Source organism: Lissotriton helveticus, chromosome 12 (genome assembly GCF_964261635.1).
Source record: "Lissotriton helveticus chromosome 12, aLisHel1.1, whole genome shotgun sequence".
Lineage (NCBI taxonomy): Eukaryota > Metazoa > Chordata > Amphibia > Caudata > Salamandridae > Lissotriton > Lissotriton helveticus.
This window is the reverse complement of record NC_136073.1, coordinates 860,488,647-860,516,402: the sequence shown is the minus strand read 5'-3', so window position 1 is coordinate 860,516,402 and position 27,756 is coordinate 860,488,647. Positions and strand designations below refer to the sequence as shown.

General features: G+C 48.3%; 2 protein-coding genes across 3 annotated transcripts in view; both read right to left on the bottom strand.

Annotated features, from left to right (window-relative positions):
* The window catches only part of LOC144799533 (uncharacterized), a 64,695-nt gene extending 61,904 nt beyond the window's left edge, over positions 1–2,791 (bottom strand). Inside the window, exon 1 of the mRNA XM_078670900.1 lies at positions 2,581–2,791. The gene's annotated coding sequence lies outside the window, so the exon portion shown is untranslated. The remainder of the gene's footprint in view (positions 1–2,580) is intronic.
* A 21,118-nt stretch (positions 2,792–23,909) lies between these two features.
* LOC144799280 (ras-related protein Rab-8A) overlaps positions 23,910–27,756 on the bottom strand; it is a 73,190-nt gene continuing 69,343 nt past the window's right edge. For both annotated transcript variants that reach the window (XM_078670519.1, XM_078670521.1), the window contains one exon: positions 23,910–25,880. In XM_078670519.1, the coding sequence (XP_078526645.1) occupies positions 25,788–25,880 (93 nt within the window). In that variant the 3' untranslated portion in view covers positions 23,910–25,787. The remainder of the gene's footprint in view (positions 25,881–27,756) is intronic.

Below are 27,756 nucleotides of genomic sequence, written 5' to 3'. Positions count from 1 at the left end.
CCTGTCCCTCGTGGGAACAGACCACACCAGACCTACCCCTGTCCCTCGTGGGAACAGACCACACCAGACCCACCTGTGTCCCTCGTGGAAACAGACCACACCACACCCAACCCTGTCCCTCGTGGGAACAGACCACACCAGACCCACCCGTGTCCCTCGTGGAAAAAGACCACACCAGACCCACCCGTGTCCCTCGTGGAAACAGACCACACCAGACCCACCCGTGTCCCTCGTGGAAAAAGACCACACCAGACCCACTCGTGTCCCTCGTGGAAACAGACCACACCAGACCCACCCGTGTCCCTCGTGGAAACAGACCACACCAGACCCACCTGTGTCCCTCGTGGAAACAGACCACACCAGACCCACCTGTGTCCCTCGTGGGAACAGACCACACCAGACCCACCCCTGTCCCTCGTGGGAACAGACCACACTAGACCCACCCCTGTCCCTCGTGGGAACAGACCACACCAGACCCACCCCTGTCCTTCGTGGAAACAGACCACACCAGACCCACCCGTGTCCCTCGTGGAAACAGACCACGCCAGACCCACCCCTGTCCCTCGTGGAAACAGACCACACCAGACCCACCCGTGTCCCTTGTGGGAACAGACCACACCAGACCCACCCGTGTCCCTCGTGGGAACAGACCACACCAGACCCACCCCTGTCCCTCGTGGGAACAGACCACACCAGACCCACCCTTGTCCCTCGTGGGAACAGACCACACCAGACCCACCCCTGTCCCTCGTGGGAACAGACCACGCCAGACCCACCCCTGTCCCTCGTGGAAACAGACCACACCAGACCCACCCGTGTCCCTCGTGGGAACAGACCACACCAGACCCACCCGTGTCCCTCGTGGGAACAGACCACACCAGACCCACCCTTGTCCCTCGTGGGAACAGACCACACCAGACCCACCCCTGTCCCTCGTGGGAACAGACCACACCAGACCCACCCCTATCCCTCGTGGGAACAGACCACACCAGACCCACTCGTGTCCCTCGTGGGACCAGACCACACCAGACCCACCCCTGTCCCTCGTGGGAACAGACTACACCAGACCCACCCGTGTCCCTCGTGGGAACAGACCACACCAGACCCACCCTTGTCCCTCGTGGAAACAGACCACACCAGACCCACCCGTGTCCCTCGTGGGAACAGACCACACCAGACCCACCCTTGTCCCTCGTGGAAACAGACCACACCAGACCCACCCGTGTCCCTCGTGGGAACAGACCACACCAGACCCACCCGTGCCCCTCGTGGGAACAGACCACACTAGACCCACCCCTGTCCCTCGTGGGAACAGACCACACCAGACCCACCCCTGTCCTTCGTGGAAACAGACCACACCAGACCACACCAGACCCACCTGTGTCCCTCGTGGAAACAGACCACACCAGACCCACCTGTGTCCCTCGTGGGAACAGACCACACCAGACCTACCCCTGTCCCTCGTGGGAACAGACCACACCAGACCCACCCCTGTCCCTCGTGGGAACAGACCACACCAGACCCACCCCTGTCCCTCGTGGGAACAGACCACACCAGACCCAACCCTGTCCCTCGTGGGAACAGACCACACCAGACCCACCCCTGTCCCTCGTGGGAACAGACCACACCAGACCCACCCCTGTCCCTCGTGGGAACAGACCACACCAGACCCACCCCTGTCCCTCGTGGGAACAGACCACACAAGACCCACCCGTGTCCCTCGTGGGAACAGACCACACCAGACCCAACCCTGTCCCTCGTGGGAACAGACCACACCAGACCCACCCCTGTCCCTCGTGGGAACAGACCACACCAGACCCACCCCTGTCCCTCGTGGGAACAGACCACACCAGACCCACCCCTGTCCCTCGTGGAAACAGACCACACCAGACCCACCCCTGTCCCTCGTGGGAACAGACCACACAAGACCCACCCGTGTCCCTCGTGGGAACAGACCACACAAGACCCACCCCTGTCCCTCGTGGGAACAGACCACACAAGACCCACCTGTGTCCCTCGTGGGAACAGACCACACCAGACCCAACCCTGTCCCTCGTGGGAACAGACCACACAAGACCCACCCGTGTCCCTCGTGGGAACAGACCACACCAGACCCAACCCTGTCCCTCGTGGGAACAGACCACACCAGACCCAACCCTGTCCCTCGTGGGAACAGACCACACCAGACCCAACCCTGTCCCTCGTGGGAACAGACCACACCAGACCCACCCCTGTCCCTCGTGGGAACAGACCACACCAGACCCACCCCTGTCCCTCGTGGGAACAGACCACACCAGACCCACCCGAGTCCCCTCACCTTCCTCCTATAGCCCACCGCTTTTTTAGTTGGTAAATTTGAGAGTCACACCCCTGGAACTGCACCGACTGAGCGAGGCCCTGCAAACCTTCTAATATTCGTTCGGGTGCACAGATATTGACAGCAGTGCGCTTATACTAGTTACAGTCGTGACTGGGATTTTCTTTCTACTTGTCTGGGTCCCAGAGGTCTCCCCCTTTCCTATGAATCGTCTGCGGTGAGACCCCCGAGCCTCTGCGGCTCTGTGCCCGTCCCGCACTCACCTGCCGGTGCGGTGGGAGTGCAGGCCGCCTCGCCGCCGCTCATGGCCCGCGCTGGTTTCGTTTCCTCCTCTCCCGGCCTCGGTAATACTACAGCGGGGGCGGGTCCGGGCGCAGGTGAGCGCCACCAGGAAGTACCAGGAATAGACACCAGTCCACCCCTGGGGCGGGCATCTCGGGTTACTGCCCCCCTCCCCGCAGTGCGGTTCACCAGCTCCTGCTCTTTTCATTCCGGCTGCGGCTTTTCATGATTTGTAAACTTTTTTTTCCTTTCAGCGAAGGGCTCTTTGCATGAGAGGGTGCCTCCCACAAGCCTCATGTTTGGCACTCTCTTCTAGCAGGTTGCCTCTTTCTTCCTCCCTGGCCTTCAGCTGGTCCTGGATTCTTCGCCAACGGTACCTCGCAGTCTTCTAGCCTAGATATATTTGAAGCTCTGGGCAAAAGGACATTTTGGCACTTGTGCGCTCCCGTCCCATTCGAACACGGTCGTTTTTAGGCCATTTGTAGCATTGTGGTGGTGCAGCTGCCTAGGCTGGCTTTAAAGTAGAAGAGCGGCATGCTTCATCTTATTCAATCATTAATAGAATGGGGACACTTCTCTGGCACAAAGGTGGTGGCAATGGGTTCCACAAAGGTCGAGAAATCATCGCTACCTATTTGCAAAAACTTTTTTTTGAGCAAAGAAATTGTGGCAATTGTTTCTAGACAATGAGGTTCCTTAGCAAAGGCGCAATGGTTTCTGCAAATGGATAGAAATTATTTATTAGCAACGAAGTAATAGCAACAGTTTCTTTGCAGGGGGATAGTGGCAACGATTTCTTTGCAGAGGAGTAGGGGCAATGGTCTCTTTGCAGAGCGGTAGTGGCAATGGTCTCTTTGCAGAGCGGTAGTGGCAATGGTCTCTTTGCAGAGCGGTAGTGGCAATGGTCTCTTTGCAGAGCGGGAGTGGCAATGGTCTCTTTGCAGAGCGGGAGTGGCATTGGTCTCTTTGCAGAGCGGGAGTGGCATTGGCCTCTTTGCAGAGCGGGAGTGGCAATGGTCTCTTTGCAGAGCGGGAGTGGCATTGGTCTCTTTGCAGAGCGGTAGTGGCAATGGTCTCTTTGCAGAGCGGGAGTGGCAATGGTCTCTTTGCAGAGCGGGAGTGGCATTGGTCTCTTTGCAGAGCGGGAGTGGCATTGGTCTCTTTGCAGAGCGGGAGTGGCATTGGTCTCTTTGCAGAGCGGGAGTGGCATTGGTCTCTTTGCAGAGCGGGAGTGGCATTGGTCTCTTTGCAGAGCGGGAGTGGCATTGGTCTCTTTGCAGAGCGGGAGTGGCAATGGTCTCTTTGCAGAGCGGGAGTGGCATTGGTCTCTTTGCAGAGCGGGAGTGGCAATGGTCTCTTTGCAGAGCGGGAGTGGCATTGGTCTCTTTGCAGAGCGGGAGTGGCAATGGTCTCTTTGCAGAGCGGGAGTGGCATTGGTCTCTTTGCAGAGCGGGAGTGGCAATGGTCTCTTTGCAGAGCGGGAGTGGCAATGGTCTCTTTGCAGAGCGGTAGTGGCAATGGTCTATTTGCAGAGCGGTAGTGGCAATGGTTTCTTTGCAGTGGGGTGGGGGCAATGGTTTATTTGCAGAGGGTAGGGGCAAGAGTATCTTTGCAGAGAAGTAGGGGCAACAGTATCTTTGCAGACAGATAGTGGCAACTGTCTCTTTGCAGAGCGGTAGTGGCAATGGTCTCTTTGCAGAGCGGGAGTGGCATTGGTCTCTTTGGAGAGCGGTAGTGGCAATGGTCTCTTTGCAGAGCGGGAGTGGCAATGGTCTCTTTGCAGAGCGGGAGGGGCAACGATTTCTTTGCAGAGGGGGAGGGGCAACGGTCTCTTTGCAGAGCGGGAGTGGCAATGGTCTCTTTGCAGAGCGGGAGTGGCAATGGTCTCTTTGCAGAGCGGGAGTGGCAATGGTCTCTTTGCAGAGCGGGAGTGGCAATGGTCTCTTTGCAGAGCGGGAGTGGCAATGGTCTCTTTGCAGAGCGGGAGTGGCAATGGTCTCTTTGCAGAGCGGGAGTGGCAATGGTCTCTTTGCAGAGCGGGAGTGGCAATGGTCTCTTTGCAGAGCGGGAGTGGCATTGGTCTCTTTGCAGAGCGGGAGTGGCATTGGTCTCTTTGCAGAGCGGGAGTGGCAATGGTCTCTTTGCAGAGCGGGAGTGGCATTGGTCTCTTTGCAGAGCGGGAGTGGCAATGGTCTCTTTGCAGAGCGGGAGTGGCAATGGTCTCTTTGCAGAGCGGTAGGGGCAATGGTTTCTTTGCAGAGGGGTGGGGGCAATGGTTTCTTTGCAGAGGGGTGGGGGCAATGGTTTATTTGCAGAGGGTAGGGGCAAGAGTATCTTTGCAGAGAAGTAGGGGCAACAGTATCTTTGCAGACAGATAGTGGCAACTGTCTCTTTGCAGAGCGGTAGTGGCAACGGTCTCTTTGCAGAGCGGGAGTGGCATTGGTCTCTTTGCAGAGCGGGAGTGGCATTGGTCTCTTTGCAGAGCGGTAGTGGCAATGGTCTCTTTGCAGAGCGGGAGTGGCATTGGTCTCTTTGCAGAGCGGGAGTGGCAATGGTCTCTTTGCAGAGCGGGAGTGGCAATGGTCTCTTTGCAGAGCGGGAGTGGCATTGGTCTCTTTGCAGAGCGGGAGTGGCAATGGTCTATTTGCAGAGCGGTAGTGGCAATGGTTTCTTTGCAGTGGGGTGGGGGCAATGGTTTATTTGCAGAGGGTAGGGGCAACAGTATCTTTGCAGAGAAGTAGGGGCAACAGTATCTTTGCAGACAGATAGTGGCAACTGTCTCTTTGCAGAGCGGTAGTGGCAATGGTCTCTTTGCAGAGCGGTAGTGGCAATGGTCTCTTTGCAGAGCGGGAGTGGCATTGGTCTCTTTGCAGAGCGGGAGTGGCAATGGTCTCTTTGCAGAGCGGGAGTGGCAATGGTCTCTTTGCAGAGCGGGAGGGGCAACGATTTCTTTGCAGAGGGGGAGGGGCAACGGTCTCTTTGCAGAGCGGTAGTAGCAATGGTCTCTTTGCAGAGCGGGAGTGGCAATGGTCTCTTTGCAGAGCGGGAGTGGCAATGGTCTCTTTGCAGAGCGGGAGTGGCAATGGTCTCTTTGCAGAGCGGGAGTGGCAATGGTCTCTTTGCAGAGCGGGAGTGGCAATGGTCTCTTTGCAGAGCGGGAGTGGCAATGGTCTCTTTGCAGAGCGGGAGTGGCAATGGTCTCTTTGCAGAGCGGGAGTGGCAATGGTCTCTTTGCAGAGCGGGAGTGGCATTGGTCTCTTTGCAGAGCGGGAGTGGCATTGGTCTCTTTGCAGAGCGGGAGTGGCAATGGTCTCTTTGCAGAGCGGGAGTGGCATTGGTCTCTTTGCAGAGCGGGAGTGGCAATGGTCTCTTTGCAGAGCGGGAGTGGCAATGGTCTCTTTGCAGAGCGGGAGTGGCAATGGTCTCTTTGCAGAGCGGTAGTGGCATTGGTCTCTTTGCAGAGCGGTAGTGGCAATGGTCTCTTTGCAGAGCGGGAGTGGCAATGGTCTCTTTGCAGAGCGGGAGTGGCATTGGTCTCTTTGCAGAGCGGGAGTGGCAATGGTCTCTTTGCAGAGCGGTAGTGGCATTGGTCTCTTTGCAGATCGGTAGTGGCAATGGTCTCTTTGCAGAGCGGGAGTGGCATTGGTCTCTTTGCAGAGCGGGAGTGGCAATGGTCTCTTTGCAGAACGGGAGTGGCAATGGTCTCTTTGCAGAGCGGGAGTGGCAATGGTCTCTTTGCAGAGCGGGAGTGGCAATGGTCTCTTTGCAGAGCGGGAGTGGCAATGGTCTGTTTGCAGAGCGGGAGTGGCAATGGTCTCTTTGCAGAGCGGGAGTGGCAATGGTCTCTTTGCAGAGCGGGAGTGGCATTGGTCTCTTTGCAGAGCGGGAGTGGCAATGGTCTCTTTGCAGAGCGGTAGTGGCAATGGCCTCTTTGCAGAGCGGTAGTGGCAATGGTCTCTTTGCAGAGCGGTAGTGGCAATGGTCTCTTTGCAGAGCGGTAGTGGCAATGGTCTCTTTGCAGAGCGGTAGTGGCAATGGTCTCTTTGCAGAGCGGTAGTGGCAATGGCCTCTTTGCAGAGCGGTAGTGGCAATGGTCTATTTGCAGAGCGGTAGGGGCAATGGTCTATTTGCAGAGCGGTAGGGGCAATGGTCTATTTGCAGAGCGGTAGGGGCAATGGTCTCTTTGCAGAGCGGTAGGGGCAATGGTCTCTTTGCAGAGCGGTAGGAGCAATGGTTTCTTTGCAGAGGGGAGGGGCAATGGTTTCTTTGCAGAGGGTAGGGGCAAGACTATCTTTGCAGAGAAGTAGGGGCAACAGTATCTTTGCAGATAGTGGCAACGGTCTCTTTGCAGAGCGGTAGGGCAATGGTTTCTTTGCAGAGTGGTGGGGCAATGGTTTTGTTGCAGAGGAATAGGGGCAAGAGTATCTTTGCAGAGAAGTAGGGGCAACCGTCTCTTTGCAGAGCGGTAGTGGCAACGTTTTTTTTGCAGAGGGGTAGTGACAACGGTTTCTTTGCAGAGGGGTAGGGGCAACTGTATATTTGCAGGATAGTGGCAATGGTCTCTTTGCAGAGCGGGAGTGGCAATGGTCTCTTTGCAGAGCGGGAGTGGCAATGGTCTCTTTGCAGAGCGGGAGTGGCAATGGTCTCTTTGCAGAGCGGGAGTGGCAATGGTCTCTTTGCAGAGCGGGAGGGGCAATGGTCTCTTTGTAGAGCGGTAGGGGCAATGAGTTCTTTGGGGAGTGGTAGGGGCAATAAGTTCTTTGTGGAGTGGTAGGGGCAATGGGTTCTTTGGGGAGTGGTACTAGCAAGCCTTCTTTGCAGAGAGGTAGGGGCAATGGTTTCTTTGCAGAGGGGTAGTGGCAATGGTTTCTTTGCAGAGGGGTAGTGGTAACGGTTTCTTTGCAGAGGGGTAGGGGCAACTGTATCTTTGCAGAAGGATAGTGGCAATGGTCTCCTTGAAGTAGGGTAGTGGCAATGGTTTATTTGTAGAGTGGTAGTGGCCATGGTTTCTTTGCAGAGGGGTAGATGCAACAGTTTCCTTGCAGAGGAGTAGGGGCAACTGTATCTTTGCAGAAGGATAGTAGCAACAAGTCAGAGGCAACTGGTTCCTGGCAAAAAGGTTGTGACAATGGTTTATAGGAAAGGGGTAGTGACTGGGAAAGGAGTGATGGCAATAGTTCCTTGTCAAAGAGGTCATGGTACTGGATTTTTGGCAGAGGCGAAGGGACAATGGTTTGTTGTTAAATGGTAGGGTGTTTTCGAAAAAGGGGTAAGTGGTAGCAGAAATGGCTTCTAGGCAATGAGTTTGGGACAACATTTTCTAAGCGTAATGGTTTTGGCAAAGAGGTAGTAGGAATGGATTCTTGGCAACAAAGTAGTGACATTGGTTTCTTTGCAAACAATGCTAATGGTTTTGTGGCAAAAGGAAGTGAGTGGGTTCTTGACAACGAGGCAGTGGTATCTTTGAAAAGGGATAGTGGCAATGAGTTCTTTGCAAAGCGGTAGAGGCAATGGTTTCTTGGGAAGGGGGTATTGTCAGGATTCTTACCAAAAAGGGGAGTGAAATGGTTTGTTTGCAAAAGGGTAGTGACAATGGTTTCTTTGCAAAGGGGTAGCGTGAATGGTTTTTTTGCAAAAGGGTAGAGACAGTGGTTTCTTGGGACGGGGCAAAGTCAGGATTCTCACCAAAAGGGTAGCGGCAATGAGTTCTTTGACAATAGTATAGTGGCAGTGGTTTCTTTGCAAAAGGGTAGTGGCAATGGTTTCTTCGCAAAGGGATAGTGGCAACGGTTTCATTGCACAGGAGTAGTGGCAATGGTTTCTTGGCAAAGAGATAATGATATTTTTTTGCCCTTAAAGTGTACTGGTCATTTTTTCTTGGCCTTCGCATTCAGTGTAATATACACCTGGCCACATCCCTTTTCGCCTGAAAGTGACTGGGTAGTTGTGTAAGCAGTTTACAAAAGCACTAAATACACACAGTGACTCCACATGACACTTTGTCTTCTCTATGACAGTGCTTTAGTCAAATTTCCCAGAAACCCTAGCTCAGATGACGCAGCGCTATTCGAAACCACCATTCAGTCATTCTAATTTCTGCTGGGACACTGACCATTCTTCTAAAAAAAAAATCACAGACAAGACCCAGCTCACGTGTTGGAGACATAATTTAATTTGTCACTGGATGACTTGAGTGATGCCGTCTTTTTCAGGCAAGGAAGTGTGACAGCACACGTGTCCAGTGACTCAGCCACGTTGTGGTTGAGCCAGCAAATCAGAAAGTGTTATTCACAGGACGCTTATTACCAACCCCGGTGGAAACTCCAGTTGACCAGTGACAAGTGGTTTCTAGTGGATTAACATTCTAGCACGTGCCTTCGAAAAGTTCAAGGGTGAAGTCAAGTCACTGCCGGAACTGGTTTGGTGTATGTTTTTTATTGGTGCCTTTTGGCTGCATTTGTTGTTTTAAATGAATCAATGTAATTTCTCGTCGTTTCTGCTAGGCAGGTATATTCAAATGACCAAAACCCTCCAGTCCCCACTACAATCGAATCCAGTGGAAACATCTGTAACTGGTCAGTCTGCATGAACCCACTTCGCCGTGAATAAAAACGGCGCTGCCCAGGGCACGCCGGGCTCGCGGTCTGCGGCTCAGCTTCGACACACGGTCATGATCCGCTGTCTTTTAAGCAACTCCACCTTAGAAGAACGGACGGAGTCACCACACGGACGGACAACAGGCTTCCGGGTCAACGCCCTTCGCGCGGTTACTGCTCACCGAGCCCAAAATAGCCGCTCCGAGGCTAAAGAGTGATTCAAGGTTACCTGTGGGGCGTGGGCGGTGGCTGGCGTTCATCGTGTACCTGCCTGGATTCCGGAGTGAGCTGGCAAAGCCAAACCTCGGTTTCCGCCTGCCCGGTTGTACGTACCCACGTCCTCAATTTTAGCATCAGTTCAAATTCCTGGATTTACAGTTTTATTTTAACATCTATCAACATGAATGCAGTTGGCTGACTAACTAGTACTGCCTGAAAGTAACTCAGAAGGTATGAGGGGACCTGAGCTCTGTCATCCTTCGACTGCACGTGGTAGGGTGGCTCAGCGAGTTAAACACTCGCAGGCGAGTAAATCTGTGGCGCTCCACACGTCACTAGTTTAAATCTTGGCAAAGCCTTCTATCTTGCTGGCGAGCTTTGTAAATGGAGTGCCATAAAATTGGGTAATTTAATGCTCGCCTCGAACTGGACAGAAGAGCCAAGTTTCAGCCTTCACTTTGATGTAGCCGCCCTGTGAACAGCCCTCACTTCTCCAACTGTAAACTTGGATTTTTAGGAGCTGCTGCGTTGGGCACATAAAACGCCCAGCAGTGCTTTAAATGGGAAAAAATAAGTGCAGGTACTCGTTAAAATGAGCTAGAGGTGTAGAGAGGGAGAGCGGGGTTAAAGGCAAGACATGATGATACTTCATGACTTCTACATTAGTTGCAGCACACACCGAAACACATCAGAAATGTGTTTATATAAAGCAAGTTAACTCATTACACAAAATGAAAGAGAAATGCTATAATATGTTAACATTTCCTTTTTTTCCAATAGATGCACCTTCTTAATGCCATAATGTTCATTGCTGTTTGGCACAAACCCGTGTATTTTTCAGCACATGAGCAGGAAGAAACTGAAAATACCCCCACGTCGCACCAAAGCTCTTATGGCACCAAGCAAATCATCATGACCCTCCTCAGAAGATATCTCTTGTCTCTTCCATAGATCTATCCATTCATCCTACCATTTACCTGCTGATGTCCACCATTTAACCTTTACATTCTGTTGTCTGTTCTGTCTTTCATCCATCATTCAGATTTCACCATTCCGTCTGTCCACCCATTCATATTCAAACCTAGCCATCCATCTCCAAACCTATCCATTCATCCTTCCACTCATCCATCTCTTTATCCACCCATTTGCGTATTTATTAATCCTTTCGCTCATCTATCCATTAACCCTTGCACTCCTTTATTCCATCCTTTCATTCCATCCACCCTTTCACTCAATCCCTCCTTCCACTCATTCATCATCCACCCTTTCATCCATTCTCCCTCCCTCCCTTTCATTCATCCATCCAATCTTTAACTTATCCACCCATCATCCTCCCTTTTGTCCAATAACCCACCAGCTTTCACCCAGCCATGCTTTCACTCTCACTTATCCATCCATCTATTCATTCATCCACCCTTGTTCACTTATCCATCCATAACATTTACACTATCAATACAACGTTCATTGCCTCATCAGGTTCTCCATAAAAGTTGTGACTCGTATCCTGCTCTTTTTGACTACTCCCTCGGAAACCTCTGTCATCTGACGCTTGTTTGCACAAATGCGCAGGATAGTGCGACTGTGATTCACAGCACAGTGCCTGAATGGGCCCTGCTCTGTCAAGCACAGCGTGATGGTGAGCACCCAGACATTATTCAAATGAGCCCTGCTGAATAGCTCAGCAGGGGCTCAGATGGGGGGCTGGAGAAGCGGCGCCTTGGCTGCCAGACACACGTTCCACTCCGGCTCACCAGCACAGCCAATGAGCCTTACTTTTCATGAGTACCGGTACTCTCTACGGCAGTAGAGAAGTGCCGGTACTCAGAGTGATAAATCTGAGAAGTGCCGGTACTCAGTACCAGTGAGTACCCCGGCCCATTTAAAGCACTGCCCTGGGCAGAAATCAGGAAATCCACACTTTCAATGTGAAGAAATCCCTCAGATTTCAGGCTCGTTCTAGAGACTTGCCTGAAACTTGCAGTTCATAGGTTCAAACACTCCATCATCTTTGGTCTTCGCTTCTTCATGCAAACAAGGATTACAATATGAACAAAACTAAGTGAGGAATTAAACACACCAACGTTCAAGTAATAACATGTTGAAGGAATATAGAACATGGAAGATCAACATTGGAAGAGCTGCATGTCGCCCCAGGATCATTGCAGCCGGAGGGGCCACTCTGACCCACAAAGGGACAGTGCACTGTTTATATAGTAAACCCCCGTGCTAGAGATACAGCTCTATTATTATATGAAATTTATAGCGCGCTCAGCTTACCCAGGGGCATCCCGGCGCGAAACAGGCCAAGAGGAGAGGCTCAAGTCCAATCATTACTGTGGAAACAAATAGGTCTTCAGAAGTTTCCTAAACAATAGGATCTTGGGTTCTGAACGAATCTTCAGGGGCAAAGAGTTCCACAGAGTCGCCACTTGCACTGAGAAACGCCTGCCCCCAGAGCGAGCTCTCCTTACTCTCGCTGACTGCAGAAGATGTTTTTGGTCAGAGCGCAAAGGACGTGTGGGCTTATAAGGACGGGCCAAGTTAAAAAGGATGGGGGGGCCCTTACCATGCAGGATTTTGTGAGCCGTGCATAGCGCTTTAAATTTCACCCGCTCCTTCACGGGGAGCCAGTGAAGCGTTTTGAGGGCCGGGGCGGCAGACTGCCTTCTGGGAACATCCATTAAGACTCTCGCGGCTGCATTTTGCACCTGTTGGAGGGTTTTGAACGTCGCTTCGGGAGCACCAAGAAACAGCGCGTTCCCATAGTCGAGCCTCGATAGGATTAAACCACGCATCAAAAGCTTACTTGCTGAATCAGGGAGCAGTGGTAACACCTTACGGGCTGACCGCAGCAGACCAAAGCAGACCCCCTGATGCAATGATGTGTCTAGATGTTAGAAGCCTTATACGAGCAGACAAGGCACGTACTAGGTTATCTCGTTCTCTGTTCCTAGCCTTGAGCGAAGAGTACAGATTATGTAGCAGGAAAGGCTTACTGAAAACAAACAGCGTATGCAGTGATTCTTAGAATCATATCGTGAAAATAAAATATGTAAAAGGTAACAGGGCTAAAACGAAGACTGCTAAAATGCATAAAACGTAAAACTAAAAAGAGAGCCCAAGTGGGCCCAAAAGGCCTTCACCGCAAGTTGCTTAACCTTGCACCCTGCCAGGGTTCAAGCATTTTCAAACCAAAAGACAAAAAAAAATGTCATTTGTAGCAAGACCTTCCTTAGCAACTGGAACAATTTTGAGACAATTTGTTGCAGCCTGGTACCCCATTGCGCCCTCTTGTGGTGGCACTGTGGCCAGCTACGTTAATGCAACATCAGCATGGATGAGAAAAGCATGAGAAGATAAAGTCCAGGTACACAGCAGGGTGGAGATGACGAGCCACGGGGCAACAAGGGGTGAAAAAAGTCAGTAGGGGAAACAGAGGGAAAGAGATTGAAGTGAGACATTTGAGGGAACACAAAAGAAACTGGAAGGGTGCAGTAACACAAGAGCTCACAAAATAGTGAGCACAAGTCAGCGAGGACGACAGAAGACAGTGGAGGCGCAGCAGATACAGCATCGCTGATGGATGCAGCATGTTTTTAAGTAGCACTTCAAAGTCGGGTACTATGTGAACAAAACAGTTATTTAAAAAAATAAAAAGTCATTCACAAATCAGCAATCATCCACAACATCCTTGGGACTACTCCTTCCTGCCCTTATGATAAAAGCACCCTCATACACCAACTATGCACACAGCACAGGCATAGAAGGAGTAGTTTCTTACCTGTAACTCCAGTTCTGTAGTAGGGGTATCTGTTATAGTAATAATCTAGTGAATAGTCCCGCCCATGTGCGGGGACCGCGGAGCAATCAAAAAATAATCTCTTAAGCTGTCTTCTTTGCAGTCCTGCATAGACACTTAAGAGAAAATCAAAGACAAATAATGCAGCCTATAATTACAAGGCTACACTGGCCAGTACTTCAACTTAAAGTGAAAAGGATAGCCAAATAAAAATCACATTTTACACATATTGCCAAGTTTCACCCATAGAGAAACTTCCCTTCACCAAAATCCTTGAAATGATAGAGAGGAAGGGTTGGACAGACATGCCCCCATAGGCTGCCATTATGTGTCTGGAAAAGGGATACCGTGCCTTTAAGGAACTCTCCAGAGACCCTCGATAATCCCAGGATGCACAGCCAAAGTCCTTAAACTTTCAGTTCTTTTTGAAGGTGTATAAAGCAAGGCCTGTAGCATACAGTACATTATCATTTTCTCCACAGGGAGGAGGGCGGGCGGGCGCTTATGACTATAACAGAGATACCCATAATACAGAACTGGAGTTACAGGTAAGAAACTACTCCTTCTGTAGTAGGGGATCTCTGTGTATAGTCATAATCTAGTGAATAAAATGGAAAGCCCATCCCAACAAACCAATCCGGCGGTGGAGGAAAAAGACAACACCATTACTGTGCAAACAGATTTCTCAACAAAGCCTGCCCAACCTGAGCATCTGCCCTGGCATCAGAGTCTAGACAGTAGTGTTTAGCAAAGGTGTGGACCGACTTCCAAGTCGCAGCCCTGCAGATCTCTGCAATGGGAACATTACGTAGCAAAGCCGTTGTAGCTACTTTGCCCCTGGTAGAATGAGCCTTTGGCTTACCCCCTAAGGTCTTGTTAGCTTTCTGATAACATAACTGGCTACAGGACACAATCCACCTCGAGATGGACTGTTTTGAGGTGGCAAGACCAGTCCTGACCGACCCATAATTGACAAACAATTGGTCTGACCTACGAATGTCCTTGGTCTTATCCAAGTAGAATTTCAACACCCTTCTGACATCCAGGGAATGAAGAGACTTTTCCGCTGGAGTGGAAGGATTTTGGAAAAACGTAGGTAAAGTTATAGTCTGATTGACATGGAAATCAGAAATCACCTTAGGAAGGAACTTAGGGTGAGTACGCATCACAACCTTAGCAGCATGAAATAAAGTATAAGGTTCTTGGCAACACAATGCCTGAATTTCACTCACCCTGCGGGCCGATGTAATGGCCACAAGGAAAGCCGCCTTCCACGATAAGTGCTGCAGTGAAGCCTTATGAATAGGTTCAAAAGGTTCCTTCATCAACCTGGACAGCACCACACTCAGCTCCCATGAAGGCGAAGGACGCCGAACAGGAGGAAACACTTTCTTCAATCCTTCCAAAAAATCTTTAATCACAGGAATCTGGAAGAAGGATGTCTTTGAAGGGCATTTCCTATAGGCAGTTAATGCTGCAAGGTGAACCTTAATAGAATGAAAATTAAGGCCAGACTGAGCCAAATGCAAAAGGTATGGAAGAATGACATCTTCCTTGCAGGTCGTCGGATCATAGTTCTTGGAAGTGCACCAGATGCAGAACCTCTTCCACTTGTAGGCATAGGAAGTCCTAGTGAAAGGTCACAGCCTCCTTGAGCATATTCATGCAATCGTCAGGCAGATTCAGGTGTCCATATTGCACTATCTCAGGAGCCATACCGCCAAACTCAACGATGAGAGGTTGGGGTGCACCATCTGCCCCCTGAACTTCGTGAGAAGGTCCGGCCGACACGGCAGCCGCGGGTGGGGTAGGAGAGACCTCTGAAGCAGGTCCGTGAACCACCAATGTCGGGGCAACTCCGGAGCAATGAGGATCATCCGTGCTCTGGACTGAGACAGCTTGAGGAGTACTGCCGGAATCAGGGGAATGGGTGGAAAAGCGTACAGAAAGCTGTTCGAACAGCTGATCCATAGCGCGTTCCCCAGAGTCCCCGGTTGGTAATACCTGGAGGCGAAGTCTCGGCATTTTCTGTTTTCGGCGGTGGTGAACAGATCTACGTCTGGAGTGCCCCACCTGTCGAAGATGTTTCCTAGCACTTCGTCTTTTAGAACCCACTCGTTTTCTTGCACCAGCCTGCTGAGTGCGTTCGCCTGAGCATTCTGCACGCCTGGCAGATGGGTAGCCGTTATCGTCAGTCCTCTGGCTAGCAGCCAGTGCCAGATCGCCTGCGCTTCTTGTGACAGTGTGCGCGATCTCGAGACCCCTGCTTGTTGAGGCAATACATTGTGGTCGTATTGTCCGTCTGTACAAGCAAGAAGTTGGTCTGGAAGGACGGATTAAAGGCCTTCAGTGCCAAGTGAACAGCTCTGAGTTCCAGGAAATTGATGTGATACGTGGATTCCGCTGGGGACCACGTTCCCTGGATCTGTAGATGGTCTGAATGCACTCCCCAGCCGTGGAGAGAAGCATCCGTGACAATAGTCTGAATGGGAATGTCCTTGTGGAATGGAATGTCCTTGTGGAATGGAATCCCTTTGAGGAGATTCTCTGCTGAGCACCACCATCTCAGGGACTGTTGAGCGTGAGGGGACAGCCGGATCCGGTCGTCCCAGCTCCCCGTACTGTAAGCACTGGACAGGAGTAGGAACAGACTTGGAAATGTTTATGTGCAACCCCAGATGGTTCAACAGAACGGCCGTCCTGTTGAAGTGCAATTGCGCTTCCTGGAAGGTGTAGGCTTTGATTAACCAGTCGTCCAGGTACGGGTAGACAAACACCTTGTTCTTTCTCAGGTGCGCTGCCACCACCGCCATGTACTTTGAAAAAGTCCTGGGTGCAGAATTCAGTCCAAACGGTAGTACGGTGTACTGATAGTGATTGGTGCCGACTAGAAAGTGCAGGAACTTCCAGTGTTTCCGCGCAATGGGCACATGGATGTACGCATCCTGTAGATCTATGGCGCAAAGCCAGTATCCTCTTTGTAGCGGAGGATAAATCTGGTGCAAAGACAGCATGCAAAATTTCTCCCTGCGAATCCATTTGTTTGCTTGTCGCAAATCCAGATTGGGCCTGAACTCGTTCTTGTCATTCTTGCGTACCAGGAAGAACCGCGAGTAAAGACCCTTTCCCCTTTGAGACAAAGGGACGTCTTCTATCGCCCTTTTTCTTACCAGGGTATCGGCCTCCGCTTGGAGCTCGCGCAGCTGGAACTGCGAGCGAACCTGTGGAATTGCTGGAGGAGGGCTGACAAAATGAAGACTGTATCCATTGCAAACAATATTCAGCACCCACTTGTCCTGAGTAATTTTTCTCCACTGTGCCAGGTAATTTTGTATGCTTTCCCCCCTTCGGAGCGGGTAACGGACGAGGGGGAAGTACAACCTCAGGACTTAGACCCAGCCGGGCCCTTGATCGCCGAGGAGGACTGCTGGCCGCCTCTGCCCCTCTGACGCTTCTGGAAAGGCTGCCGCTGGTACTGCTGCTGCTGGCCATCCTGATGACCTTGTCCTCGCTTCTGGGAACCATATCTCCTCTGGAAAGGACGGAAGGACTTCCGTTGTTCCTTTGGCTTCTCCAAACCAACGGCCTTTAATGTCTCTACTTCTGCCTTCATGCGGGCCATCTCCTCATCCGCATGCATCCCAAAGAGCGTTGATCCAGAGAACGGCAAATTTGCGACTCTCTGCTGAGCCTCCGGTTTGAGAGAGGTAAGGGGCAACCAGGAATGGCTTCTTAAATTAATGCCATGGCAATAACCATGAGCCGCCAGGAGAGATGCGTCCGCCGCAGAGCGGAGGACTTGATTGGAGACCATCATGCCCTCGTTCAATATCTCCTGGAAGTCTTCCTCCTATCCCTCGGGAGGAGCTCGATAAACTGTTGCAGAGGCTCCCACAAAGCGCTGTCATAGCGACCCAAGAGCGCCGAGGCACTCGCCGCTTTCATTGATGTGGCAGCCGTACCGCAAACGTTCCGTCCGGCTGAATCCATCTGACGGCTCTCCTTGTCAGGAGGCACCGTAGAAGATGGAGCAGTAGCATGCTGTTTCTTGGCTGCTGTCACGATGACAGAATCCGGTACAGGATCTTACCTCAAGAACGCCGGATCAGAATCCGGGGACCTGTACTTCTTTTGCAGCAGAGATGGAGCCAACTTCACCGAAGCCGGAGTCAGAAACAGCTCCATGGCCGGTTCCGCCAGTCCTGGCACCAAGGGCAACAACAGGCGAGAGAGATGCCGTTTGTGCAAAGTCTCAAAGATCACAGAGGTAGATGGTGTGGGTACCGTCAATGTGATCCCTAACTTCGCTGCCCCCCTCAGCAGCACCTCCTGAAATGTCACAATATCGTCCACAGGTGACGCTCCCGTAGGAGGGGAATCCGATAATGTTGGAGAATACCTCCGGTCACTCAAGGAGCCTGTGTACCGGGACCGCGACCTGTCTCTCCTAGGGCGGTGACGGGACCTTGTGGAGCGGTGTCTACTGCGAGTGCGATCCCTTCCTCTAGACCTTAATCTAGATCTCCTGGGCTTCGCCGGAGCCGCCGGTCTTGGAGGAGGTGGAAGCGGAGGAGTCGGAGCCGGAACCTCAGGCCGAGGTTATGGAGGTCGGGGAGGCGGTGAAAGAGGAGGCAGGGGCGGAAGTGGAGGAGGAGGAAGAGGAGGAGGAGGAGGAGGAGGAGGAGGAGGAGCATTAATCGTTGCAGGAGGAGGAAGCTGCAGAGGAGGCATCCTCTGAGGCAGCGGTGGAGGTGTAGGCGTCCTGGGCCTAGAAGGTGAGTAGGTCTGAATATTCCGATTCCGATGACCTCACCACTCTCCTCTTCTTCTGAGCAGGCCTCGAAGAAGATGTTCTGGAGGCAGAACTCTTTTCAGCCGAGCACCGGCACCGCCGCGACCTCGCCGATGAAGACGACAGACTGACCACTGAGGCAGGGGACACTGTCCTGGTCCTTGAACGTCTCCTCGACGTCGATTTTTCCTTCCTCGTCCTCTTCGACTTTCCACTTCTCGACGCCGATCTTCTAGACGTCGACACACTCCTCGACGTCAAATGTCTTCTCTTTGACGTCGACTTGCCTCTTCTTGACGTCGACCATCATGTCGACGTTGAAGGCGAACGGCGGTACAGCCTCGACGGTGAACGCCATCGCCTCCTGGACTCATCTCGACGTCGATGCCGGTGAAGTCCTCGACGTCCTGCCCCTTGACGTAGAGCGGCTACGCCGCTTGGACCCAGAGCCCTGGGTCGACGGGGAGCAGATGGTGGTCATACCTCTCGACGCCGAAGCTGTCGACGTTGACCGGGATCTGTGCCTTTTCTTGACTGGGGAGCCCCCCAGAGGCCGAAGCACGGGCAGAGGACGATGAACGAGTCCCTTCATGCCCAGAAGTCCCACCTGGTTCTTCAGGTCTCCTCTGCTCCAGGCCTTGGAGACGAATCTTCTCCCTGTCACGCAGGGTCCTCCTGGCGAAATAGTGGCAGATATCACAGGAGTCAGGGACATGGGTGGAAGGGAGACAGAGTGTGCATACTCTGTGGGGGTCAGATTTAGCCTTCTTCGTACCACACTCAGGGCACTTGTCGAATAAAGCTGGCATTTTGGACAGAAAGAGGTGGTAAAACTGGTTAAAAAACACAGCAAATGGAAGAGGAAGACCCCAGACGTTGAGTGAAACACTCAAAACACTGGAAAAGTGCCAAAAATTGAATAAATACCCAAAAAGGGAGAGCTCAATGCTCCAGGGTCCTGCTAGCAAGAGCCGGAAAAAAGAACTGAAAGTAAAAGTACTTTGGCTGTGCATCCTGGGATACCGAGGGTCTCTGGAGAGTTCCTTAAAGGCACGGTATCCCTTTTCCAGACACATAATGGCAGCCTTTGGGGGCTTGTCTGTCCAACCCTTCCTCTCTATCATTTCAAGGATTTTGGTGAAGGAAAGTTTCTCTATGGCTGAAACTTGGCAATATGTGTAAAATTTTGATTTTATTTGGCTATCCTTTTCACTTTAAGTTGAAGTACTGGCCAGTGTAGGCTTGTAATTATAGGCTGCATTATTTGTCTTTGATTTTCTCATAAGTGTCTACGCAGGACTGCAAAGAAGACAGCTTAAGAGATTATTTTTTGATTGCTCCGGGGTCCCCGCACATGGGCGGGACTATTCACTAGATTATGACTATACACAGAGATCCCCTACTACAGAAACACTGTGTAAACACAACATCAGCTCTCCATACACTCATAAGCAGTGTTTAATTTGTAAAAACATGAGTGCTGGTCTGTTGTCAGGAGGCCACTGAAGCTTGCACCAAATATTGGCCCTGGCATGCTGCCAAGGATAGTAACAAAACAACTCCTAACCATCCCACTCCTACAAATGTGACAATTCAGGCTATTTCATGCCCCCAAAGCTATAAGAATGGCTTGGGCAGTAAGAAATAGTCATGTTTAATGTTTATTGAATTAATAATTAACTGTTGCGGTCATCTCTAAATTAGCTAGAGAGCACCACCTTGTGGCAGACTGTCACAAGCGCAGCTGTTGACAATTAAGTGCCGGTGCCGAGCACCGGAAACCACTGGCTAAAATTAAGCACTGTTCAAGAGCAGTGTACACAACCACTATCTCTACTAAGACTTATCATGTTTTGTCAAGGTTACATGCAAGTCCTGTGGCACCTCAGGATAGGGGGGAGGGTTTGTCTGTTGAAACCAGGAGAAGCGACTCAGTGACAGAGGGGATTAAATCCTGCTCATGGTGGGGCAGGAACTCTTACAACTGATTGCCCTATTGCTGTCCGGATCTACATGGGAATAAATATATGTAATGTGTAATGTAAAAAGTATTTCTAAAGCGCAACTAACACCAGACGGTTTCTTGGCGCTCGAGCACAAGGGGGAAGACAGTCCGCAGAACAAAAGGTGTTAGTGATAGACATTACAGAACAAATGGATTTTAAGAAGGGATCTGAAGTAAGTATAGGAGGAAGCAAGTCTAATACCTAGGGGGAGTGAGTTCCAAAGGAAAGGGGACAAGAAAGGAGAATTGCAAACCTCCATGCTTCTTGCGATTATAGACTGGAACCTTAAGCAAGGCAAGATGAGAAGAACGGAGGTTGCGAGAGGGAACATAAGGGTGTACTAGTGAGGAAATAAAGGACCCGTTCCGGCAAGGGACTTAAAAATAGTGCAGCCCAGTTTAAATTTGCAACGCTCAGATACGGGAAGCCAATGGAGGGATTTTAACAAAGGGCGAACGTGTTGGTGCCTGGGTTGATGATAGATAAGGCGCGCAGCCTGGTTCTGGACGAGCTGTAACCTCTTCATTAGATACGCCGGAATACCCACATAAAGAGAATTGGCGTAGTCCAGCCTTGAGATGACTAAGGCTAACAGAACTAAAGTAAGAGCCTCAATGGTCAAAAAACGAGCAATCCTACGGACTTTCCGCAGCTGAAAGAAACTGGAGGAGACTACAGCATTAACCTGGGGCTTCAGAGTGAGGTCATAATTAATGATTACCCCCAGACTTTTAGCTGAGTCGACTGGATGGGGGGGGGGAGAGACCCAACCTCAAAGGAGGACTTCCATGGGTTGGCAGTGCCCCCGCCAAGAACCAACTCGGTGTTATCAACACATGTACTGGGCTGTATGCAATGTTCAGCGCCTGCATCCACAGGTCTTCAATTGTAACACTGGCAAGGAGATTTAAAGTGACCCTGTGACTGAGAGGCCCACGGAGGAAGTGAAAGGAAGAAAGCTATGCAACAGGAGGTATCAGCATTGTGGCGATCTCTAGGCGGACCAAGTATCAGCATGGAGGGGTTGTGCCAGGTGGAGAAGTGTTCAGCACTTGGGAGGTGTCCAGGCTGAAAATGGTGCAGCATGGAAAGCTTAGCTGAACTCGCAATATTACATTGCATTAACTGGTTTCACACCAAAACCATCTTTAAAATACAAGCAGATTTCCTTCCCCACCATCCATCTTCAAAGATGTGACATCCCTACAGTTGTGAGCATTCATCTCTATTGAAAAAGGCGTCACTTTCTGCCTACTCCTTATTTCAATAAAACCGTCTCAGTTAAGAGTGGATAGGGGCTTCTCCAGTTTGGCCTTGTTAGTGCCAGGAAAGGCCTTACGCCAGAACTCCTGCGCCCCTGCAACTTACTAAGATTTTTTATACTCATGTGCTACATACAGCATCCCCCACTGCCCATCCCTGCAATAAAACCCAGAACTCGACCACACAAAAACATAGCAAAGCCACGTGAACACCCAAGCTCCAACTAAAACAAGAAAGAACAAGCCGAACACTACTGCATCCTGGTATTCCAAAGACAACAGACTCCACCCACAGACAGGAAAGAAAAGAAAAACACAACCCTGATCTCACAACACTCGATCCCTCTGTGCAATACAAAGACAACTCCTCACATCAGTCAAAGCCAAGAACTACCCAAATACAGTCAAATCTAAAAATAGAAGCGGAACACTCTTAAATACATCAAGAAGTGCATAAACCCAAAGCTTGACATCCCTATCCACACTCCATGTAAAAGTGCAATGCAAGCAACTACATTTTTAATTAAAAAACAACAACAAAAAACAGAAGGTACCACAGCAAATGGACAACATCGACCTTGATGCACCTCTGATCACCACTGCTGCATACCTCAATGGTCATCCTTCAAACCAGTTTCTCCATGACTGCACTCCTTTCAAGCCATGACCCGATAGTCTTTTCCTCACCCTTCACCCTTCATCAAAACCCTTTTTGGAAAAGCTCTTGAACCTTATTCACCATTATCAATGCCAGGCCAGAAGAAACGCAAACTAGACCCAAATGATCTTGCCAAGTACTGTTCCACCCCTGACCTTTTCTTCATGGGTAAGATCACTGAAAAAAAATCTGTGCACAACTTTGAGAACTCACAAAACGATCTTCTGCATCAGATCACGCGCAACACAAAGACAACTACCTAACAAATCCTAGAAACCACCCTCTGGACCACAGATAAAGATGAACCCTGCCTCCGTATATAGCAGGACCTCTCAACGTATTTCAACTCCGTCTATCACCACACTGTGAAGTCGTGAATGGGGTTCACTGGATACGTCTTTCACTAGTTCTCCTCCCACTTATCCAACTGACGCCTCTTTCTTCATTTGGGCACATCCGGTCGCAGAAGCTCAGAATCATCTTCCGAGTACCCCAGGGTTCGATCTTGTGTCCCAACATCCTCAACCTTTATATGAGGCCTCTTGTGGCTCGGCGAGAGAACATTAAAATTCAACAATACACTGATGACAGACAACCATATTTGGAAGTCTCCTCTGTTCTGACATCCAACACAGTCTAAGCATGTCCAGCATCCACCTGAACCCTTACCTCACCAAAACAGGACTCTGACTATACCTCAAGAACAATAGGCAACAATTAGTCCAAAACTGTTTCAATGTCATTAATCTGGACGGATTCAAACCCCAATTTTCACCTGATTCAAATATGACACCGAGCTCACCCTCAAGGAGCACATCAACAAACTCAAGTACATAAGAAGCAAAAATCATTCCTTTGAGAAAGCTACTTCAGAACTGCTGTTCAAGTACTTGCACTCTCAGATAGAACAGCCCTCCTCCTCCACGACCCCTTAGACTCCACACTGGGAAGCCTTAAGGGTATCCTACATGCTACAGCTCAGCTCATTAGGAAACTGAAGAAATATCACCAGATCACACCAACCCTGATGGACCTCCAGCGTCTACCCTTCACAGCCCGCACTATCTTCAGAAACAGCTGGATCGTCACAATTTGCAGAACTGCCTACCTGGCTGACAAGGTCAACATCTTCAGAGGTTTTTGGGAGACCCACACCAGGGTTAGTCCAACGGTTTAAACAAGAAATGGAGATAAAAATGAAAAAAAAAAAAAGGTAACAAGCCTTCGCTAGCTATACACCTAGACATAGCAAGATATCCCGGTATCCATCAAGACTGTCCCAATCCTGCTCCAATTTAAGAAAGTGAAAAAGCCTCCCTCCAGAATAACAACAAAACGTCATACGGCAACAGTCCATAAACAGTTACTCCTCTAAGCATGTGTTGACCGTGTCTTTGACTTTGACCCTGTTCTTCCCTCCAATGTTTTTCAGGTAGGTTGGTGCTAATAAATATCACATACATACATACAGCATTTGTAACCTTTGCAATAGAGACTGCATGTAGTGTGGAGGTTTATGTGGAGTATGGTAGCGGGTTGGAGGGCAAGTGCAATGACCTAACAGGATCACATATAGCCCTCACTGATGGGATGGATATACCCTGCTTAAAAATTAAGGTTTAATGGCTTGCTGGAGCCATTACGTAATTGCATGGCGCAGGTGCAAGTATTTTCTGTTAGCTTTGCTCCTAAAGGCCCTGTAGTGGACAGAGTCTTCTCCGTGATAGCTCCGACAACAAAACAGTCTTGACCATTGACACAATGTTGACTTTAGCATCATCCTAAGGTACCAATGTTAAAACCTTGTCACAAAGATCCCAAACACCATGAATCCACACAAATCACTAACATGCCTCTATGTGTTAAAAAATACATTGCATTCACACACACCAGGTAGAACTGTACAACTGACATCAATTTACATTTTACCATGCAGGAGCACACAAATTAAATAAAAACTGCAGGTTTGATAAATAAATAACCTTAAAATGAGCTTTAATTTTTTTGTTTTCCTGAAGTGCAGTCTTAAATGTAAACAAAGCAGGTTAAAAATATTCCAGTGAACAGCAGGCCATTGATATGTTCATTTTACTTTAAATTATACTAAAGTCGATCATACCAAATAATAACTTGACATCAGCTTCTGAAAAGCCTGACCTGTTGGTACAATTTCCTAGTTCTCAACTTTCTAGTTAAACACATATAGTTCAACAACTCTTGTCATAAAGTCATTAGTAAACTAGTGTTCATAATATGGCGAATTATACATGTTCAATACCAGGCACTACTGTTATAACAGCTCACCAGCAGTTGCTTGAAAATCCAAGGTCCTACATGTGGTGGCTGTGGTAAGTATGGTCTTATGTACATGAACTCTCTTTTGGAAAACTCATTTATGGGTTCGGGAATGTCCACTGTTTGGATTTTTATAGAATGGAATGGTCTTGCAGTTGTGCATCACTGTACAAAGTGTATTTTCAATACAGTACTGTATGCATTAAAGTGAGCACACAATCGTTTGCACACATACTACTGTGTACATACGAACTGCATAAAAGGAATGTTTGCAGGCGTAGGAGTGAGATAAATCACTCAATTTAAGAATAAATGCAGATATATGAAATAGCAAAGGAAAGCACAAGTTCATTTACATAGCATTGCACAAGAAAGAAGATACTTTTAATGCCCCTATTCTACAGCAGGGTATATTTGTGCCACATTTTTTGTACATCTATGCAAAAAGTTATTCAAGTTGTATATATTTTCTCAAGAAGGAAGCAATCCATTCCCAATTACAATGAATTATCTTTCGGCAGGATTAATAAAGAAAACATTGCAAATGAGACACATACACAATGAGAAGCATATGACCAGAAGGATGTATTAGAGCTGGACATATGCTACAAAATACTTTGAGCATACTTCCTACGCTTACATGTACCTTACTTTAAAATTTAAGTAGAGAGGTTAACTAAATGTGGCATAAATATACGTATATCTATGTACATATTAATATACATGTTTATAAACACCTGTAAATTAGCACGTTGGCAGGTCAGCGTAAAATAGAAGTTTTAAGAAATCGGATAAGAGACTATTGCATTTTTTTGTTCTTGTAGGCACGCTACTAATATACAAAAACAGTGCAGTTGGTGGTCAGGGAAGCAGCAAGGCAGCACTGCACTGTCTCCTCTGAACATAAGAAAAATATCTGTACACTTTTGATATTAGCAAAGGGTGCTTAATCTCCAGAAAGATTATCTGCTGCAGCAAAATAAATTAAAACATCGAAGCGCACCAAAGGAATACAAAAATAATTTTCTATATTTATAACACATTTACAAAAATATTGGTCAGTTTAAGTAAATATATTATGAACAGGATGAAAATAATTTTTCGTGGTATCCACGTTAGAGAAGATAAGCAGCGAAGACTTACATCATTCCGTTTTGCAAAGACCTTTACTGCAAATCCATGGGTTTCTGTGCAACAGAAGGTGCTTTTCTTTTTTTAAACATCTGTAATTTTGCAAAACAAGGTGGGCCGGAAGGGCATACCATACGTGGATACCACTCTACTTTGGTGAGCTCAGCTGTTTCAATTGTTATTTAGATCAGACATGAGACTGAAGACAAAAATATTAGCGGAACACACTTTTTTGTTTAATTTAGCTCCATTCTCGATTTTGAAAAGGGAGACCACTATCTTAAATAAACACAATGGTTTAATCTCATCTGGACAGCCACAGCTCGGATGGGCTAGATTGAAAGTTTTTAAGTTCACAGTGGAACGTAAAATTCGCAACAGGCACAGTCCAGTTCAAATGAGTAAGACACTCGTACGAAGGCAAACTTCATCACAGTAGAACGCATCGAAAAAAGCTGCTTTTCTTTTGTTGGTCTTGTGTGATTCGGACTGCCTGGTTGCTGCCCTGTGGGCTGTTCCCCTCCTAAAGACACAAAATTGTGGGAAAAAAAATGTTATTACGAGGCAATTTTAAATACTAGACAGAAAGACTCAAACTCATGTGTGTTGTATGTAAACAAATGTAAAGACATACAGTGTTCTAGATAACATGTTTGTATCCAAGCAAAAGGAAGAGTAGTTGTACTTGCAACCTATACACTGCAAGCATCCGGGCTTTCATTACAAGCGGCTCAGAAAATGCTCCGGATTCTCCCCACCCTAGGGATTACCAATACCAGCAGCACCTTGAGGATTAAGAAAGTCCAGACCTTTATAAATTGGATCTTCAGAAATGAAGTTACTTGTAGAAAAACAAATGTAATTCTGGGTCCAATTCCTCTAGTAATTCCTAATTTCCCACCATATTTTTACAGATTTTTGTTTGAAAATAAACATATCCATGAAAATATCTTCAGACTTCTTGGGAAATAAATTTGTGACTGTTATGCCAAAGATCAATTACGCAAATATTTAGAGTACACTACAAAATTAAAAATGCCGCAAGTGAGAGAAACTAGAAAGTTAATAACTCTAGCCATTCTTTATTTTAAATGATGTACTCCCTAATTCTTTGAAGGTAAAATCTAAATCCACAAACTCTTTCTGGCAGACAAAATGATATCATACTGTTATAGATTACAAAAAAAAAACATTATACAATACTAATAACCTCCTCATGTAAATTAAGTCTGACTAATGATGAATACACTCTTCATTCTTAACCTCATAAATCACCCACTCACCATTCTAACCCTTGAGTAACCCTTCATTCCAACTAATTGCACAATACAGACACCCAATCAGGAATAACTAATCAGCCTGGTGAGTAAACATAAATCCCGAAACATATAATCGGCTCTATATGTAATAGCTCCTAAACAATGCACATTTAGCATTGACAGATATTTTTATATAGCTGCATCTCCAGAATAATGACCATCATCCACCGAGACCGTTTTAAGGCACAAAATTCAGGCAGAAGGTTGTAGGTGGCATTCGGCATTTATTTAATTTTTACAAAATACTATTTGACAAACAGAACCTTTTTATAACCGGTAAATTTATTTTCATCAGACCATGACACACTGTAATTCAATGCCAATTGTAATGTTAACTCTCAGAATTGTATATCGTCCTAATACCCTCATACCATTTCAATTTTTAAAGCATCTCCACAATAGAGACACTAGTTTTTTTTGGAACTTACTAACAATGTGGATACAATTCAGTACTATTTCAAAACATTTGTAAATCTTATCTGGATAAAATAAAGAATCTATTAAATGTCCATTTGACCCCTTTCTTAATCTCCAGATCATATCCTAATGTGAAACCTAATGAAATGGATCTATCTTCGATACATAGTCTTCTTTCACATTATGCATTCTTTTAGCGGTTACTCCCTAAATGGGAGATCAGCAGATTTAGCTTTGTTGATAAAAGTAATGCTCAGCTGGTTCTATAATCTGATAAAAACATGATTACTATCCTCCTACATCGACCTAAATAGAAGTAAGGATGCCATAAATCTAAATGTTCTTATATAGTCTATTCTGGGATATACCCAAGGACTATGTGTTAAGTTTTTTTAAGTCAATTATACAAAATCAATAGCAAGAATGGATGTATAGAATGTCACTTTTGTGCCACTTGATTCACCGTTCTATACTTTATTATACCTTTTACTCAGCTAAGTGATAGTCTCTGTCCTTTCTCTTTTCAAACGTAGGTTTTTTCATAATTTGTAGGGCAGTTATTTTAATCAATTGGCGAAGATTTCTCCTTAACCTGGGTCTGTTGTGCGTAGTACCATTAATGTTTGAAAACTGGGAGCACCAATTAAAACAGGAGATGAAGAG